Source organism: Chiroxiphia lanceolata, chromosome 26 (genome assembly GCF_009829145.1).
Source record: "Chiroxiphia lanceolata isolate bChiLan1 chromosome 26, bChiLan1.pri, whole genome shotgun sequence".
In the NCBI taxonomy this organism is placed as follows: domain Eukaryota; kingdom Metazoa; phylum Chordata; class Aves; order Passeriformes; family Pipridae; genus Chiroxiphia; species Chiroxiphia lanceolata.
In genome coordinates, this window is record NC_045662.1 from 1,024,135 (window position 1) to 1,041,870 (window position 17,736).

Below are 17,736 nucleotides of genomic sequence, written 5' to 3' on the forward strand. Positions count from 1 at the left end.
CCCTGGCACTGTGGAACACCCAGCAACACGTCAATGATTCCATGAGATTCTGGGATCAGAAATGGCTGTGCTGTTGCACACAGGCAGCTGCTCTGTTTCAACCATGTCATAGAACCTGGATTCTGTTATGTCACAGACTTCACGTGGCCTAGAAAGCTCACTGGGAAGATCTTTGTTCTCCCAGGCTGACAGTCACACAGAGAACTCAGGGCCTGTGGCACTACAGTTTAGTTCAAAGTCCTGTATTTGAAAGGTCTTTTCACCAATCTCTCTAATGAAAACAACATTCACACACAGGTTGCTGTGCCAAGATATTAAACATGACAAAAATCTGACTTCACCCAGGCTGAGTTTCGCTGCTTTTTCCTGACACCAACTTTCAAGGTGTTCCTGTTACGATATTATTTATTCATGCAGATTCTCTCACACACAGAGCAGAGATCCATTGAACAACAGGGAAATGGCAAACAAGAAAGGAGGCCCTGCCTGCCTGTCTCATTCAGAGTGAGCTGCAGAACCCTCAGCATTTGGGATGTTCTTAAATCTCATCGAGGCACAAAGTGCAAACAGGATCAGCATGAGAGGCACTTCCTCAGTCACTGTAATTAACACCCGATAATTTCAAGTTAAGAACAAATAAAACCCCTGACAACCACAATCACAGATCACAGAGAAATCGATTTATAAACAGGGAGGGAGCACCTGGCTGAGCCAGGGGTTGGTCTGGCCCGAACAGCTCCTCAGAGGACAGGCAACTGGAATGTTTCAGCTTTACATGGTGAAGCTTTCATGAGTTTCCTTAGTATTTTTAGGACTGATTGCAGAAGATTCAGCCCTCAGTAATTAGATACTTCAAGTTGAATCCTTTGTGCTTATCCCAGAAATGTCCAAGTGAATGAAGAGCAGCAGGCTGGGATTAACATGACTGACTCAGAGACAAAGGCACTCGTACCACAGGCAGCACAGCAGCTCTCAGCACACACAGAGCTCCCCCTGTCCCAGTTCCTACAGGAACAGGGCATCTCACTCTGCCTTACCTGAGGGGGGGCCTTCTTCAGCAGCACAAGCAGGGCTTGCAAGACCAGATTGGAGAACCGAGGTCCAATGGGGACGTAATCTGAAAGGAAAAATGCACTTTAATGCCCACGAAGCAGATGCACATTTAAGCCACCGTATCAAAACCAGCCCAGTGCTCCCAAAGGAAATGGTTCCAGACCATCTCCAGTTTGCAGTGTTTCAATATGGCAAATCTGCCAGCACTCCTGCAGCAGCCAGCACAGCTCTCCCTCCCTGACTCACCCAGAAGGCGCTCGATGTCATCCACGACCACACAGCTGAGCTGGGACTTGTAGGCATCGTCAAAGATCTGCAACCAGCAAAATGCCTCAGTGTTAAACTCAGTAACAGAACTACAACAGCCATGGCCAGATCTGCTGGTGTGGCTTCAGTGAACACAGCAGCATGGAGAGGAATAAACTGAGAATGAAACAGATAAGTATCCAGAGAGCAGGCTCTGCCTGCATTCAGTAAAGCACTGCCAGCTCCCCAGAGGCAGAGCTGTTCTGTTCCTTTACCCCACCTCTGCAGAAAGCAGCTGCTCTGAGGTTCATTGTAAGCAAGGGACAAACCAGCACCATTACTCCTTTTTGGAGCTGGGGCAACACTGATAATATAATACATACACAGGTTCCCCACAACTGTACCAGATTATGGAGCTTTTCTCCTCAGGCTGGATATTGGTTACTCTGCAGGGAGAAGGGACCAACGTGGGTATGGACTGAGGCTCCACATGCCCTTCCTGGAGCAGCAGTGTCCTGCCCAGCTTGGGATGGCAGCAGGAGGCAGCACTAAGGACAGCAGTGGTGCTGCAGCCCAGTCTCCAGCAAACTCTGACTCCAGTGAAATCCAGAAGGCTCCTTTTGGAATCTAAGTCACAAACCGGGCCCCCAGTTATGAGCACGTTGCTTCTCTTAAGCACCTTCCCCCCCTTAGAATCTCTACAGCTCTGCATCAAACTGATCTGAGTTACATTCCACTCAAGGCTTCATTCAGTGTCACTCAGCCTGAAGAGTGAGTGCTGGCCTGGTTCAGTAAATAAAAATGTTCAACGTGTTCACATTCCCCTGCTCCCCAAGTTGTTAGAACTCTTGTTTAACTACAGGCTACCACCTCAAATCTGTTCCCAGTCTCATTCAGGCAGGATCTATTCTCTCCAAGTGCACCCTAAGATGTTCCTGCCTTCACGGACAGAGCTCCAGAGCTGCTCATCCCAGGTCTGTTCTGCTCCACTGTCAGCCAGGATCACACCAGACCCAGCTGGGACAGAGCCTGAAACATTCCCCGAGACACCCAGTGCCACAAAAACATTACTGCAAGGGGTTGGAGTGACAGGACAAGGGAGAATGGCTTTAAGCTGTAGGAGAGTAGATTTAGATGGGATATTGGGAAGAAATTCCTCCCTGTAAGGGTGGGGAGGCCCTGGCACGGGTTGCCCAGAGAAGCTGTGGATGCCCCTGGATCCCTGGAAGTGTCCAAGGCCAGGCTGGACAGAGCTTGGATCAACCTGGGCTGGTGGAAGGTGTCCCTGCCCATGGCAGGGGATGGCACTGGATGAGCTTTAAGGTCCCCTTCAACCCAAACCATTCTACAATTCTATGATTCACTCAATTTTATAAATAAATATATGCACAGGAATTTTGGACCCAGAGAGAGCAGAAAACACCATCACAAGGGTGATTCACCTTTCCCTCCCTGAGAGAACCCAGAATTGGGCTGTGATCAGGCAGAGAGCAGGACCTGTACTTACCTTCTTCATGGCCTGGCACTTGGCTGTTTCAGAAAACCCAATCATCTTATCTGGAGAACAGATCTTGATAAAGGGGAAGTTGGATTCTTCAGCTATTTTTGCTGCTAGAGCAGTTTTCCCACTGTGGGGGGGACCTGAGACAAAGGACAAGCAATGAATAAACAAGGGAGAAAGCAGCTCTGGCAATGCTCAGTGTGGATGATACTTTTTAATCCCATCCAGAGGTATCTGCCGTTTGAAATGACCTTTCCTTCTACTTGCAGAAGGAACACACAGACTCCTGGGCCAATCCAATCCAATCCAATCCAATCCAATCCAATCCAATCCAATCCAATCCAATCCAATCCAGTCCTCCAGACGATGGCAATTAATAGAACTATTTAAGCACATGCAGACTGATTTGCCACAAAACCAAAAGAGGACATTACATATTTTGTAGGACTGGCCACTGCACCAAAATCCGTGTTTTGGAGAAAATTGAAATGTGTTTATGTCCCTTCTAAACATGATTTCTGCTGGTATTGTGGCAAACAAGTCAGCAGCAGGAACACCAGGGAAATAGTGACAAAGACAATTTGATTTTGGCCTGAACTCACACCAGGATAATTCAGAGACCAAAGACATCTGAATCCATGCAGCCAACACAGATTAATTTGAGGAGCCAGAAGGAATTGCACACAGGACACGTGCTGGTCACAAACACACAGAATTATCCGGGGGGTCTACTCAGGGTTAGTTCCACTAAGCAACAGTGGTCATCCACCTTTCAGGAAAATAAAGAGGGAAGAGCTAAATACCAAATTCTACTCCAACACTTGTAACGCAGATATTGAAACCAGTTTCCAGCACCTGGAAACTCTCCATAGTCACTAACAATCTGGATAAAGGGAAATCCACCTCTGGCTGACAGAGACACCTAAATGTGGCTGTTGGAACTCAGCTAATTACACTGATGAGCTCTCCAGTGATTTCAAAGAGAATTTAGACAACTGACTTAGCCAGAGACACCTCCACTGTAAAACAGGCACGAGCAGGTACATTTTGGTTATGAACTGGTACATTTTGGTTATGAACTGGTACATTTTGGTTATGAACTGGTACATTTTGGTCATTAACTGGTACATTTTGGTTATTAACTGGTGCATTTTGGTTATTAATTAGTACACTTTGGTTACTAACTGGTACATTTTGGTTACTAACTGGGTACACTTCTTCTCCCTTGTTCCAAACACAGGATTTCACACAGAATCACAGAATCAACTAGGTTGAAAAAGACCTCTGAGATCAAGTTCAATTTCTGACCTAAATTTCCTCCAGCTGAGGAGCCAGTTTTAACATCTGAAGCAACTTCAGCCAAGCAAACTGAAAGAGCCCCATCCCATTTCTCCCCCCACGTGCTTCCTACACCTCCCGGCACAGGACGGAACAAGCACCCAGGTGGGCAGGTGACAGCAGCAGTTCAGAGGAGTCCCTTGGGGTTTTTCCATGGATTTGCCCCTGGCTGTACCTTCCAGGAGCACGCTGACCAGGGGGGTGCGGTCGCTGTTCTTCGTCTGCTGAACCAGCAGCTCCCCATCGTCCAACACCCTCGTCACAGGGTCCCCCCACTTGATGATCCCGTTCATGATGTAGCTGGCATAGTCCTCCTGGTTGGTTCCAAATGCCTGGATAAAAGAAGGAACATTTCTTTTACCAAAAAGTGCTGCATCACATCAGAAAACCCATGAAACAATTACGTAGCACCAAAATGACCAGGGCCAAGGCCCTGGAAGATGCTGAAGTGAGACAGTCAGGCCCACTGGTGACTCACAGCATTCCAGCTGAACACGGGTGCAGACCAGGCACATTTAGAAATGTTTTTTCATACGCCCTCACAACCAACTCTAGTCAATGCAAGTTGCCAGTGGGTTCTGACTTCACACTGTGTGAAGACAATTCTCAAAAATGAGGCTTAAACCTCTTCCTGCAGCCCATATTAAAGCTGTCACCCAGGAACTGAAAGAGGCCTAAAGGGGAGAGAGTACATATGGCAAGGAGAAGAAATCCTGAGTTGTTCTTTATGTGTTCTTTTATTTTTTATGACTCTCCAGCAGCAACAGGCACAGACAGAGCCTCAGAGGCTCCCCACTGTCACCCCTCCAAACAGGGCACTGTCAGCCCTGGGGCACCACTGCCTGTGTGATCCTAGCAGGAATCTGCTCTCCCCACCATGAGCTGCACTGGGGGGCTGTCCCAGGACTCACACATTCCCACTCACCGGTTTGATGTCGTTCTCCAGGGATGCAAAGAAGTCTCCCCTGGTCACACGGAGACTCTCAGCCTTCTCCATGTCCACTTCCACTTTATTGCTGGCCTAAAGAGGCAAGCAAAGGCACTCAGGAGAAGCAGGACCACACAGACCCCTCCTCACCTTCCCTGCACAGACCCAGCCCTGCTGGAGCAAAGCTCAGCTCCCAGAGCCACATCCAGCCCCACAGTGTCAGCCAGGAACTGCTGGGCACTGGGGGTTCACAGTAGGAGGGGCCATGCACTGCTTCACTGTGTTCTTATTGTCCTGGGAAGGTTTTAGGTGCAGAAAACTGGATACTCCATTCTCCTGTTAAATGAGTAGGGAATGATCAACCAGCTGAGCAGTAACAGACTTCGGAGAATCCTTCCGGATTTGACACTGATAATCATTTCCCCCCCATGGCAATCCCTGGCCTTGATTCTGCTTTGTCTGGGACCTGTAATAATCTTGTGTGTCAGGGCAGGGTTGAATGCCCTGAAAGGGAAAACTTTTAGTTTTCCCTTTAAGCATATTAGCAGGAATGCTCCACTAAAACCAAGGGAGGGATTCCAGCTGGGGAATCACTGGAGCCATAACTGTGAAGGGCTTTGGGCAGCACTCAGGAATTACATGGATTCATCCACAGAATCCCAGGTTGGAAAGGACCTCAAGGATCATCTTGGCAGAAGCACAGTCAAGACAGGATGGCCCAGCTAAATCTCAAAAGTCTCCAATGCTGGAGAATCCACCACTTGCCAGGGGAGATCATTCCAAAGGCTGATGGTTCTCATTCTGAAAAACTTTCCTTGTGTGTCCCATCGGAATCTGCCCAGGATGTACCCACTGCCCCTCACCTTTTCCATGTGACTCCTTGGAAAAAAGGAAGTTCCGTGAATCTTGTAACACCTCCTGCTTCCCCCGAGAGTGTAACAGCCCTACATGATCTGATTGTTCAGGAAGTGAACATTTGGGCTTTCAAGGGCTTTCCTGGAAGGCAGAGCCACCTCCACCACCTTTGCCTAAGGCCTAAAATAAGTTTAACCCTCAAAGATATGTCTCAGACCCCCTCTGGCCAGGATGACCGACAAGAACACACAGTACACTTGGGCATGGGAAGGAAAGAATAATAATAATAAAAATAATGACATGATGCTTGTCTTGTAGGGCAGCAAATGCAGCCCCTAAAGAGCAGCCACAGAATCCAGCCTGGCCAAACCCTCTGTGTCAAACACACACCTGCAACCAGAGAATGGCTGAAAGGAGTCCCTTCTCCCAAAAACACCCACCAAGCAGAAACACAGGATGCCAAATATATCAGCCAAGGGATCTTTAGTACAAGTGATCACTTTGGGGCTTTGCAGAGGGAAGTGAAGGTGCTTGAAACACTTTTAACATATTCCTGAAGTTGTTTGAATGCTTAAAACCAGGGGAGCTCTTACCTCCCCAGCCTTCCATGAGTTCTGTGTTTTAATTTTTCACACTTTGAGAGATAATCAGAAGAATTTAAATGATTCAGAAGACCCTGATCAAATGCCCCTTCATTTTCCATTTGTCTCTCACTTCTCACAGGTGCTTCTGAAAACTAGGTCAGGCCTATGATGTATATTTTAAATTTTCAGTACATGTAGGAGAGAATAAAGTACCTTAGTGCATCATTTGGCTGAAAACATCTTCAGAATAAATAATATTATCCAAAAATACTATGTCAAATGTTTGAAAGCGAAACAAAGCGTGGCTGCTTCCCATGTGGAATACAAATCCATATATTAGTGGGATGTCAATCACAACCCAACCCAAAGGAAGGGACCGCTCTTTCCCATTTGCACAAGGCCATCTTCCCTTCTCCCACATGACATCCTGGCACAACAGGGAATGTATCAAAACACCAACAGTCCCCAGACGCACCCAAAACTCAAGCACTGAGAAGACATCAACTACCAGCAAAATTAATTATTCAAGGAAAATGTTTTGCCTGCAAAGGGATGAAAATCCGTCCAGAGGTGCTGATTATTTTTCTTTTTAGACAGAACACAAGAAAATGAGAAAGTGTTGATGTTTGCAGTTTTTTGCTACAGGAAACAATAACTTTTCAAGTGCTATGGTTATACAAGAATAATTAGCAGAAAGAGGTTTTTTTCCTGTAGAAAGAGCACTCCCAGGAGATATAAATGTTTAACCACCAAATGATTTCTCACTCACTTCAATCAAGGTGTGATTTGCTTTCCTCACATTCAAGGCTGAGCAGATTTTTACTGATCAAGAGCTGATTTTACTGAACATTCAAGATTCCAAACATAACTATTTTCCCTTTTTTTTGCCCCAGAGAGAGATGACAGGACTGACCTTGATGTGTCTGTTCATGGCAGTGGACTGAGCAGCTCGAACCAAACCTTCCAGCTCAGCACCACTGAAGTTCTTGGTCTCCACTGCCAGCTCTGCAATGTCCACATCCTCAGCCAGCAGCTGGTGCTCCCTCATCCTCACCGTGTGGATGTGGAGGATCTGGAACCGGCCCTTCTCATCTGGCAAGCCTGGCATTGTAACAGAGCACACACCAACACCTCAGCACAGCACTGCAAACAACCCTGCCCCTCTCCTCTGTGTCCCTCCAGAGGCCCCTTCTCACCATGAGCAATCCACACTCAGTCACAATATCTGATCATGTTTTGCCTTGGAGAACCTTCAACCACAAACCTGACCAGTGTGAAACCAAACCAGGGGGAAAACACACGAGGTTTACTCTCTTTCCTCGGGGTTCCTCCAAGTTATTGCTCTCACACTTCCACACCAGGAATTCACCTTACACAATGTGCCCACTCCCTTGGCATCCCTTAGTCCTGCTCCCACCTTGCAATTACCATGGAATGGTTTGGGTTGAAGGGGACCTTAAAGCCCATCCAGTGCCACCCCTGCCATGGGCAGGGACACCTTCCACCAGCTCAGGTTGCTCCAAGTCCTGTCCAACCTGGCCTTGGACACTTCCAGGGATGGGGCAGCCACAGTTTCTCTGGGCAACCTGTGCCAGGGCCTCCCCACCCTCCCAGGGAAGGATTTCTTCCCAATATCCCAGCTAACCCTGCCCTCTGTCCATTTACAAGTCACTGCTCCTTTCCTGTCACTACAGGCTCTTATAAAGTCTGTTCTGTTCCTTTATCCCTGAGTGTCCTTTCCCAGGGGGTCTCGTCCACTAATTACTGAATCAACTGAAAGTCTGGTCTCCTAAAATCCAGGGCCTTGATTTGCCTCTTCACCTGGTCCATATTGTTCTTATAAAATGTTCCTTTTCTTCAATTGAAGTGATCATTCCCCACTTAGCCACTTAGGAAGTACTTTCTGAAACACAGATAATGGAAGATACAGAAAAACCTTTTCTTAAATGAAATCATAACCAATCAGTCTGGCACATCATCCTGGCAAAGCCCCACTCTTCTGGAGCTCACCCTCCATTCTTCCTTCCCAGCCTTTGCTCCAAGGACTTGATATTTGCACTGATTAGTCTGTGCTGACGGGATGTGGAAAGACATTCTAAAATGTGCACAGTCCCCAGCACTGTTCAGTCCTTGTCGCCTGATAATTTACTCCAGGGATGCCTGGCTCAGTCCCTGGAGTTTATTGAATTGAATTCACTTTTGTCAACCAAAGATGCAGGTCCTGCACCTGCAGTACAACCCACCTCACCTGCACTCCCTAATAACTGCTGGGCATTTACTTGTTTGTAAGTGTGAGACTGACAGTTCCAATTTCGCCTGCCACTCTGGCATGACACCATAGGGTTTTTAGGGTTATATGGACATTTTCAACTAATTTTCTGCAATTGAAAAGAAACAAAACACGTTAATACTCATGACTTTGCCTGTTCTGGTTTTTCACTTGCTACAGTTTGAGTGTTTTTACACCACCAATGCCCAGCTCAGAACACAGACAGGATGTTGTGATATCTGTGTGTCTGTGCAGGACTGGTGGAAATGTTTTAGGAGCTATTCCAAACTCCACATCTGAAACTGCATTTTCAATCTCTAACTTAAAACACAGATTTTGACCAATTTGCGTTTTTCACTGCAAAACAGGATCACTGAGCTTTTCATCAGTCCCAGGCTGCTCTCTGCTCAAACTTTCTGCACTGAACTGTCACCTCAGCACTGAGCCCCCAAGGCCAGGCCCTCTTCAGACTTCACCACGATCTTCAGTGATCACACTGATCTCAAATGTAAAGTCAGTGGCTTGTTTTCATGAATCTAAGATGATCTGGGCTTAATTTCTTAAAAAGCCTACATTGTCAGATATTCCCTAATTTAATCTGCACAGCCTGAGGCAGATGTGTACAGTTACAAAGGTCAGAGAGCTCTTTTTCAGTCACCAGATGAAATGGCAAACAGAGCTTTTGGCTCACCTCGAGTTCTGCTGGAAATCCAGACCTGCTGATTCCAGAAGCCAAAGTAAGTGCTGGATAAAGTCTGCAGTTCCTGCAGTGGAAGTCACCACTTGTCACTTCATGCAGATGAAATGCTCTGCACTTCCTCAAGCCCAGAACTGCTCACACACTTTTCCTGCCTGCTCTGCCAGTTCAACAGCTCCACAACTTCCACCCAGGAATGATCTGGTGCCATGATTTGGCTCCTTTCATTCATGCAAGAGATTCAGGGTCCTACCTCCCCAGACCTGCCCATTCCGCTGGACAGAGACTGCGATCAGGTTTACCAGTAGGAAAGTCCAAAATGGTCCAAAATATTCTGGAGGGAGCTGCATGAGGTTCAGCACCTGAGCACCCTGGTCAGTTGTTCCCATTATGATCTGTATTTGCAATTTGTACCTACTGTAGGTACATGGAGTTTAGGAATTGGATCTGCAGTGTCCTTACCGATCTCCATCTTCACCTCCAGCCTCCCTGGCCTCAGCAGAGCCTCATCAATCAGGTCAGGTCTGTTGGTCATTCCTAAATTCAAAGTTAAAAACAAAACAAGTGTTATCTGAGCTTAATAAGTGGGTCTCCACCCCCTGGTACAGCCCACAGAGCTATGGAGGTACCTCAAAGAGCCTCAAGAAAACAGACAGAAGACACCCATTGAGTGTTGGGAAAGTCATGCCCTGAGGGAGAGTCAGGGCTCAAACCCATGCTGGTGGCTGCATCTCCCTGTCCTTGGGATTATCCAGGGCTCCTGCTGCAGGACAACCACCCAGCACAGCTGGAACAGCCCCCCGCTCCTTCACAGGTCAAGACACCAATGTACATCAATCCTTGCAGGTTTTCTTAGACTATGAAACACTCCTTATGAAAAGCTACAGGAGGAATTGCTGAAAGCAGCTATCTGATGTCACAGCACCGCCTCCCTTCAAACCTGCTGCTCCCAAAGCAGCCACTCCCTTTGGATCAGCCCGGCCAGGCCCAACACCAGCAGCAGTAACTCAGCTGCAAGGAGGAGAACCCCAGTGGTGCTCCAGCAGCCCCCAGGCAGAGGGAGGACCGTCCTACCGATGACCAGGATGTTGTTGAGCTGCTCCACGCCGTCGATCTTGGACAGCAGCTGGTTCACCACGGTGTCGTGCACGCCGGTGCTGCCGGCCATGCTGCCCCTCTGCTTGCAGATGGCGTCGATCTCGTCGAAGATGATGATGTGCACCCCACTGTTGGCTCCCAGCTGGGGGGAGAGATGTGTCAGGAGTGTCACCACTCACACCGAGAACGACACCAACACAACAGGGCCCTCCCAGCAAGCTCAGCCACACAGGAACAACACTGACACCTCCGTGTGTGTTTGGCATCCCCCGGTATCTGTGGGTGTGTCTGACCCTTCCCATCCTGCCCATCTCCAAACCAGGGTGGGTGGTGGGCTTTGCCCAAACTTAGGATTTCACAGCTGACACTGCTTTCAAGGAAGAGCACTAAACTGGACAAGCAATGCCAAGCCCAAAGCTGGAAAACGAAAGGTCCCACCACTCAGCAGCTGGGGAAACCCTCTGAGAGAGATGGAGAACAAGGCACGTCCAAGGAGGGAGGGCTGCACCAGTGTGGGAATACCCCAGGCTGGACTGAAGTTAGTAAATACACAGCTTGCCAGAGCAGCTTTGCTCTCAGTATTTTTAAGGAGCCCAGTTAGTCCCTGCCAGTCAGGCCCAGAACTGCTGCTTCCAGGTTCACCCAGAGGTGAGGTAGTTGCAGCTGGTAAGAGAACAGGATACTTTTTGTGACCGTGTTATGAAGCTTCTTCCCTTCAAATTCCACCTGTAAAACATCTTTTGTGGCCAGGGCAGCCCATGTTAACAGTGGGTGAATGTGCTGGCCCTGGCAATGTGCCCCAGACACGCTCATTACAGTCCCAACCTTTCGGAGACCTTTCTAATCTCCCGGCCTGTCATCGGCCCCATCCCCTCAGGCCAATATCCAGGGGATTTTAACAGGTGTGTTATTGCAAAGGGAAAGAGCTCTCAGAGATACTGCAACAACCACAGAGGAGATTGCTCATGTGGCTCTGGGTTACCACACAAAGCTGACTGACTGACTGACTGACTAATAAACCTTTTGCAGAAGAAATTACATAATTTCAAGCCACCACCAAAATCTGTGTCTTGTGAGCGTGAATGAAATTAAAGGATGCTTTGCTAATGACTTCTGAAAAGACTCCCCTGTACTTAACCGTGACTTGCCTGACATGTTAATTTATCAGAAAATCCATCAAGATTAAGTGATTCACAACAGAGAAAAATTACCACGGTACATGTGAAATAAGCATTTACACTTTGAACCTGAAGACTGCGTTTTGATAGCCAGCTAGAGGAATGGGTAAAAAAACAAGTTTGGAAAAACAGAATATTTATCTCCACTTCCAGTTTCAAGCTCTCTAGTTTTGAGACATTACTGTCATCCATTAGTTTTCTGCTGAAAAAAATGAACCATGTATTGATTATAGCACTTCAAGGACTATAATATACCAGTCTGCCTGGAACCCAAAAACCTGATACCTTGGAAGCTTATCTGGAATTCATCCTATGTTATGTGCCACCTGAATTTAGGAGCAAAAATCCAAACAGATTAATTATGTCTCTCCCACCAAAAAAAAGAAAAACTAAATCCAGCAAAAAATCTGCAATCCCATTTTTAAGGGGTTTTGGAGCAGGTGACACCACACGACCCAAAGCACAGCAGGACGGGCACTTGTATTACTTCCAAATAAGTGTGCATGGAATTTGAAGACTGTCCATGCTGGCCAGAACTCAGCTGCCTTTCCAGGTACTGAGCCTGTCTTCACAACTCAGTTGTACAACACTAACATTCCACGACTGGCAAGGAACAACTGGAACCCCAAGCCAGGCAGTGACTCAGTCTGTAATACAGGCAGGAACTTGGTGATTCCAGAGCGGCTGCCCAGCCTCCCGTGGGCACAGCACCCCCCCAGTGTCTGTGTCTGCATTACCCTCCTCTGCTCCTCCTTGGCACCTCCCCAGTGTCTGTGTGCCTGCATTACCCTCCTCTGCTCCTCCTCAGCAACCCCCCAGTGTCTGTGTGTCTGCATTACCCTCCTCTGCTCCTCCTTGGCACCCCCCCAGTGCCTGTGTCTGCATTACCCTCCTCTGCTCCTCCTCGGCGTCAGCAAACAGTTTGCGGATGTTGGCCTCCGACTCGCCCACGTATTTGTTGAGGATCTCAGGCCCGTTGACCACCTTTGGCTCCCTGGCATTCAGCATCTTCCCAATCTGCCTGGCCATCAGGGTCTTCCCACAGCCTGGGGGCCCGTACAGCAGGATGCCCTTCACGTGCTTGCAGCCTGGAACGGAGAGAGAGCAGAGTTAGGAAGGAGGAGGAGGATGGGACAGCCATGGAGCACTGAGGGAATCCCCCTCCCGGGGAGCTGGCAGGGAGGTGCCTGAGCTCTGCTCAGTGCCTTCCTCAGGGAAATTCAGACACAGACTGATCAGAGTTGTTCCAATGACGTGCCAAGGGCCAGGAAAAACAACCCCTGAAAACCATCCCTAAGAAACAATTACAAAAACCAATCCCCACGAAACAATCACCAGTGCTCTCCCTGCAACAGCCACACACAAGGACTGATACCTGAGTTACAGCTCCTGGGGATAACTCACAGCACCAGGGATCACCTGGGAAACATGGGAATAACACAGCTCTCACCAAGGGCAGGTCCCAGGGATGCTGTTCAGCCCCAGGCAGGGTCTGCACATACTCCTTTTTACATCCCCACATGCCCTGAGCACCAAGCAAAGCAGACATAGCTCAGAGACACTAACCTGATTCTTGAAAGAGAAAACCAGGAATATTGTGTGGTAACACCCTAATCTTTACCCCTGTACTGGGCTTTAAGGAATCCCATATCACACATCCAGTTCTGGCTGCAAGTTCATAGGGCAAATATTGAGAAAACTGAAAAACACTTCCAAAAACCATCAGCCAAAATCCTCGACCTGTAAATAGAAAGACCTGAAAGACTCTATTCCAATAACAGGACTTGGAACACTGTGTGTGAGCAGCAGCAGTTAAATTTTCTCCTCTAGGGAAGCAGAGGATACCTTTGCTGCCAGTTAAGGTTGGACACACCCCAGTCAGCAACAGGCACCTTTGTCCTGGAAGCTGCTGTTGGAAAAGCCAGGAATGGGAGAGCAGAGATCATGGATCAGCACCAAGTTTTAAATAGTGGGCACCAGGCTCAGGGAAACCCTCAGAGAAGCACAAAGTCCCAGCTGGCAGAGGGATCCAACTACAAAACCAGGGAAGGAAAACAGAAGTTACCTGGAGAAGACAAAGGAGCTCTCTACTGCCCAACTTAAAAGACATATGCAAGGGATTCAGGAGTTTGGACACTGCCTGGTCACAGAGTGCTGAGGAAACAGAAGAGAAATCTAGACCTTATTTTGTCAAGATCCTTGTATTTGCAGCAGAGCTCCTCTTCCTATTTTCCAGATGATATTGAGGACCAATGAGTAAAAACAAAGCTACAAGGAAATAAATTTATTTTCAACATTTAGGACCCAGCAGGTATTTCGGTATTTCAATTTATTTCTTCCTACACAATTTCTAGCGCAATAAAAGTCCCAGTTCCTCACTTTGCCCCTGGATGAGCCAGATGTGGAGGTACAAAGCACTCAGGATGGGCTTCCCTTGGTTTGGGCCACCCTGGCCCCTCCCAGCACCAACATCTCCCGCCCTTCTCCAGAGTAACAACTGCCCCTGTCACTGTCACCTCACTGGCCAGCCCAGCAAGGACATCCCAAGGAAGCTGTCACTGCTGCACCCTGTGGGAAAACAGCACATTTGAAATCTACCTGGACAAAAATCTTAACTTTGAACACAAGTGTTTAATCACAGGGGGAGGGAATTCAGGAGCACCTTCTCCTTTCTCTTGCTCCATCCCCTTGCTGCACAAAATCCCTCACATGTGCTCCAGAGAAGGGAGGAACACAAGATATCCCTGTGTTTGAAGATAAAAATCCCTTTGTTTTGTTTCCAGAAAATTTATCTAAAACCTTAGAAATCTTGACGTATTAATTGTCTGAAGTAACAAGGAACACAATAATTAGTGGGAACTGTTCCATGCTGAAGATGACACTCACACTGGCCCTAGTGTTGTGCCAAGGATGTTGTTTAGGTCGGATATTAGGAAAAATTTATTCACAGAAAGGGTGGTCAGGCACTGGCACAGGCTGGCCAGGGCAGTGGTGGAGTCACCATCCCAGGAAGAGATCGAAAGGTGAGTGGAGGTGGCACTTGGGGACATGGTTTAGAGGTAAAAACAGTGCTGGGCTGATGGCTGGACTCAACCTTAAAATTCTTTTCCAACTCTGATTCCATTCTTGCAGTTTGACTTTAAGGATGCAAACTATCCAACGAGAGTCCTGCAGTGCCTAAGGACAAACCTTTTGTTTTGCCTAAACAAAAACCAAAAAAGCAGCAAACTGATGGCACTGAGCTCAGACTAAGAGGAGCTGAGCTCAGTTCATTCCACCCTCAGAAGCTTAAGGAGCTTGGGCACAGTGAGGTGTCTGCCACCCACACAGAATGACCTCCCTCCTGGTTCCTGCTCTGTCTCAGCTCCCCGGTAAGTTCAGCCCATCCCAGAGTCCTCAGGGCTGCACAGACCTCACAGTCACGTTCTGCCTTTAAAGGACAAACACTTTATTACCTCACTGATACTCTTCTGTGGTTTCCTTCACTCCTGGATATTACAGTCATAAAGAACTGATTTCAATCTGAATAACTGCTCAATTCAACATAACTCCCATGACCCACACACTGCTCTCTCTCTGGCTGTTCACTCACTGCAGTGCAGTTCCAGAAGGACATTGCCATGAGCAGAGCCTGATCCCTCCAAACCCTGGGGAGCAGCAGTGCTGCACTGAACAAGCAGCAATAAAGCTGATTCTTCTGGGCTTCTCTGCAGATAAAAAATTTACTGCAGAAATCAAGAGCTCTGGCTCAGAATTCATGAGTCAGCGTTGAGGCATCAAAAACATAAACAATATCTACTGTCAGTGAAGACAAATCTCACAGAGGGGCAAGTGAGACAGGTAAGTTCAAAGCTCTCCCTGTCAAACCCTGTCACGATGGGTGTTGGTGGTGGGAACATGATCACCCCTGGAACCAAAGAGCACTGCACTGCTGAGGGATGCTCTGCAGGGAAATCCCAACAGGCTGGTGATCCCACAGCTCCTGTGTTCCAGCACGAGGCCAGCAAAGGGCTACGGCAAGTCAGGGCTCGTGCCCACAGCCAGCCCTGGAGCAGCCTGGGGAGCAGGGACGTTGTTCTGCAGAGGACTCTCTGTCACGGGGCGTGTTCAAAACACACACATGAATAGTCTGGGCCTATTCTTTTCTTCTAGTTTTCTTGTAAGTACTATGAGGAGCCACTGAGGGAGCGGGGGGGGGCTCAGCCTGGAGAAAAGGAGGCTCACAACTCTTGCTTTCACAGCTCCCTGGCAGGAGGAGGGACTGGGCTCAGCTCCCAGGGAACAAGGGACAGGAGGAGAGGGAAAGGCCTCAAGCTGTGCCAGGAGAGGGTCAGGTTGGACATCAGGAGAAATTTCTTCATGGAAAGGGTGGTCAGGCACCGGAAGGGGCTGCCCAGGGAGTGATGGAGTCCCCATCCCTGGAGGTGTCCAAGGAAGGACAGGCCATGGCACTCAGTGCTCTGGGCTGGGGGACAAGGTGGGGGACCAGTTAAAGATGGACTAAATCTTGGAGGTCTTCTCCAAACTAAACAATTATTTGATTCTTGCAATTTCCAATCTCTCTCCTAGAAGTATAACTGAGTTACATCCATCAGAAGCTTCTCTTCTATGGCCCAAAAAAATCTGAACTTCTTGAAAAGCCCAAACATTCCCCTTTTCTCTGCATGAGCTGGCTCAGCCACAGCAGAGGGCTCAGCCTGTAACACCCCACACCCAAAATCCCATCTTCCACAGTGGGAGTGTTTGGAAAGCAAAGGACAAACCAGCCTGGTGGCAGCTGGAAGGCTTTGGGGAAGCAGGACAGGCTGTGGACAAAGCTGTTTAGAAACCTCTGAGGATTTTCACCCTCTTCCTGTTCAGGGTGTACCAAGTGGAATGGAAAGGAAATCCTAGAATATCCTGAGCTGGAAGGGACCCCCAAGGATCATCTAGTTCAACCCTGGCCCTGTACAGACACCCCAACAATCCCCCCCCTGTCCCTCAGAGTGGTGTCCAAACCCTCCTGGAGCTCTGGCAGCCTTGGGGCTGTGCCCACTGCCCTGGGGAGCCTGGTCAGTGCCAACCACCCTCTGGGGGAAGAACCTTTCCCTGATACCCAACCTGACCCTGCCCTGGCACAGCTTCAGATGATCCCTCAGGTCCTAAGATTTTCCTAGCAAAAATGCCAGCTCTGGGCCCAGCAGGCTCCCAGAGACACCTGACATTCCCAAGCTTTACCCAGCCACGCTCAGCCAGTGCTGGACACGCCCTGCTCAGTCTTTAACAACACCTGAACAGCGAGGACAGCACTGGCCACCTGCTGCAACACTGGGTTGCCACTGAATGGGCAACATTGAGAGCAGGCTCTGAGTCAGGTGGCAGAACATTCCTGAACCCAAAGCAATTAGTTCCTCTTCAAACAGAACTGCCACAAGTGACTCCAGCAGAGATTCCCCTGGATAGCCACATTCACCTGGCTAAAATCAAAGTTTTAAGCACAAGCAGGACTTTATTAAAATAGACAGGTGATGACAAACCACAAATGTTACCTCTCAAATCACAGTGGGATCCTCTGCACCACACAGGAATTTTGATTAAGTTTATCTCTCCCCTGTCCTGATTTCACCAATGCAGCCCAAATGTCAATACTATTATGAGGATCTTTCTAAACACAAATTATTAGCAGTGCAGACATCTCCAACTTGTTCAGCTCACCATTAGGGCTCCAAATCAAAGGTCACTCCTGTAACCTGAGCCTTAATTATGCCATTTAATGACATACAGTTACAGGCTGAATAGGGATGTTAATAGGAACTCAAATATACCAATGTGGGAAACAAAATATCAGGGAAAAATCATAAAAACTGGTGAGAATGGAAGAGTAACTGGTGTCACCAAGGGAAGTCAAACTCTGTGTCAACCCAGAGTGTCACCTGCCCAAGACAAGATAACGTTATTTGTTTCAATACTCCCTCTTTACTTTTTTGTAGAGATCAGAAGAACTGGTTCA

At 48.2% G+C, this 17,736-nt stretch overlaps 1 protein-coding gene across 2 annotated transcripts in view; it reads right to left on the bottom strand.

Moving 5' to 3' along the window:
* NSF (N-ethylmaleimide sensitive factor, vesicle fusing ATPase) overlaps positions 1–17,736 on the bottom strand; it is a 71,304-nt gene that overhangs the window by 15,706 nt on the left and 37,862 nt on the right. For both annotated transcript variants that reach the window (XM_032711187.1, XM_032711189.1), the window contains exons 9-17: positions 12,636–12,835; positions 10,546–10,711; positions 9,934–10,008; positions 7,419–7,606; positions 5,064–5,159; positions 4,314–4,470; positions 2,807–2,940; positions 1,300–1,366; positions 1,038–1,117 (exon numbers count right to left, since the gene is read on the bottom strand). In XM_032711187.1, the coding sequence (XP_032567078.1) occupies positions 1,038–1,117; positions 1,300–1,366; positions 2,807–2,940; positions 4,314–4,470; positions 5,064–5,159; positions 7,419–7,606; positions 9,934–10,008; positions 10,546–10,711; positions 12,636–12,835 (1,163 nt within the window). The remainder of the gene's footprint in view (positions 1–1,037; positions 1,118–1,299; positions 1,367–2,806; positions 2,941–4,313; positions 4,471–5,063; positions 5,160–7,418; positions 7,607–9,933; positions 10,009–10,545; positions 10,712–12,635; positions 12,836–17,736) is intronic.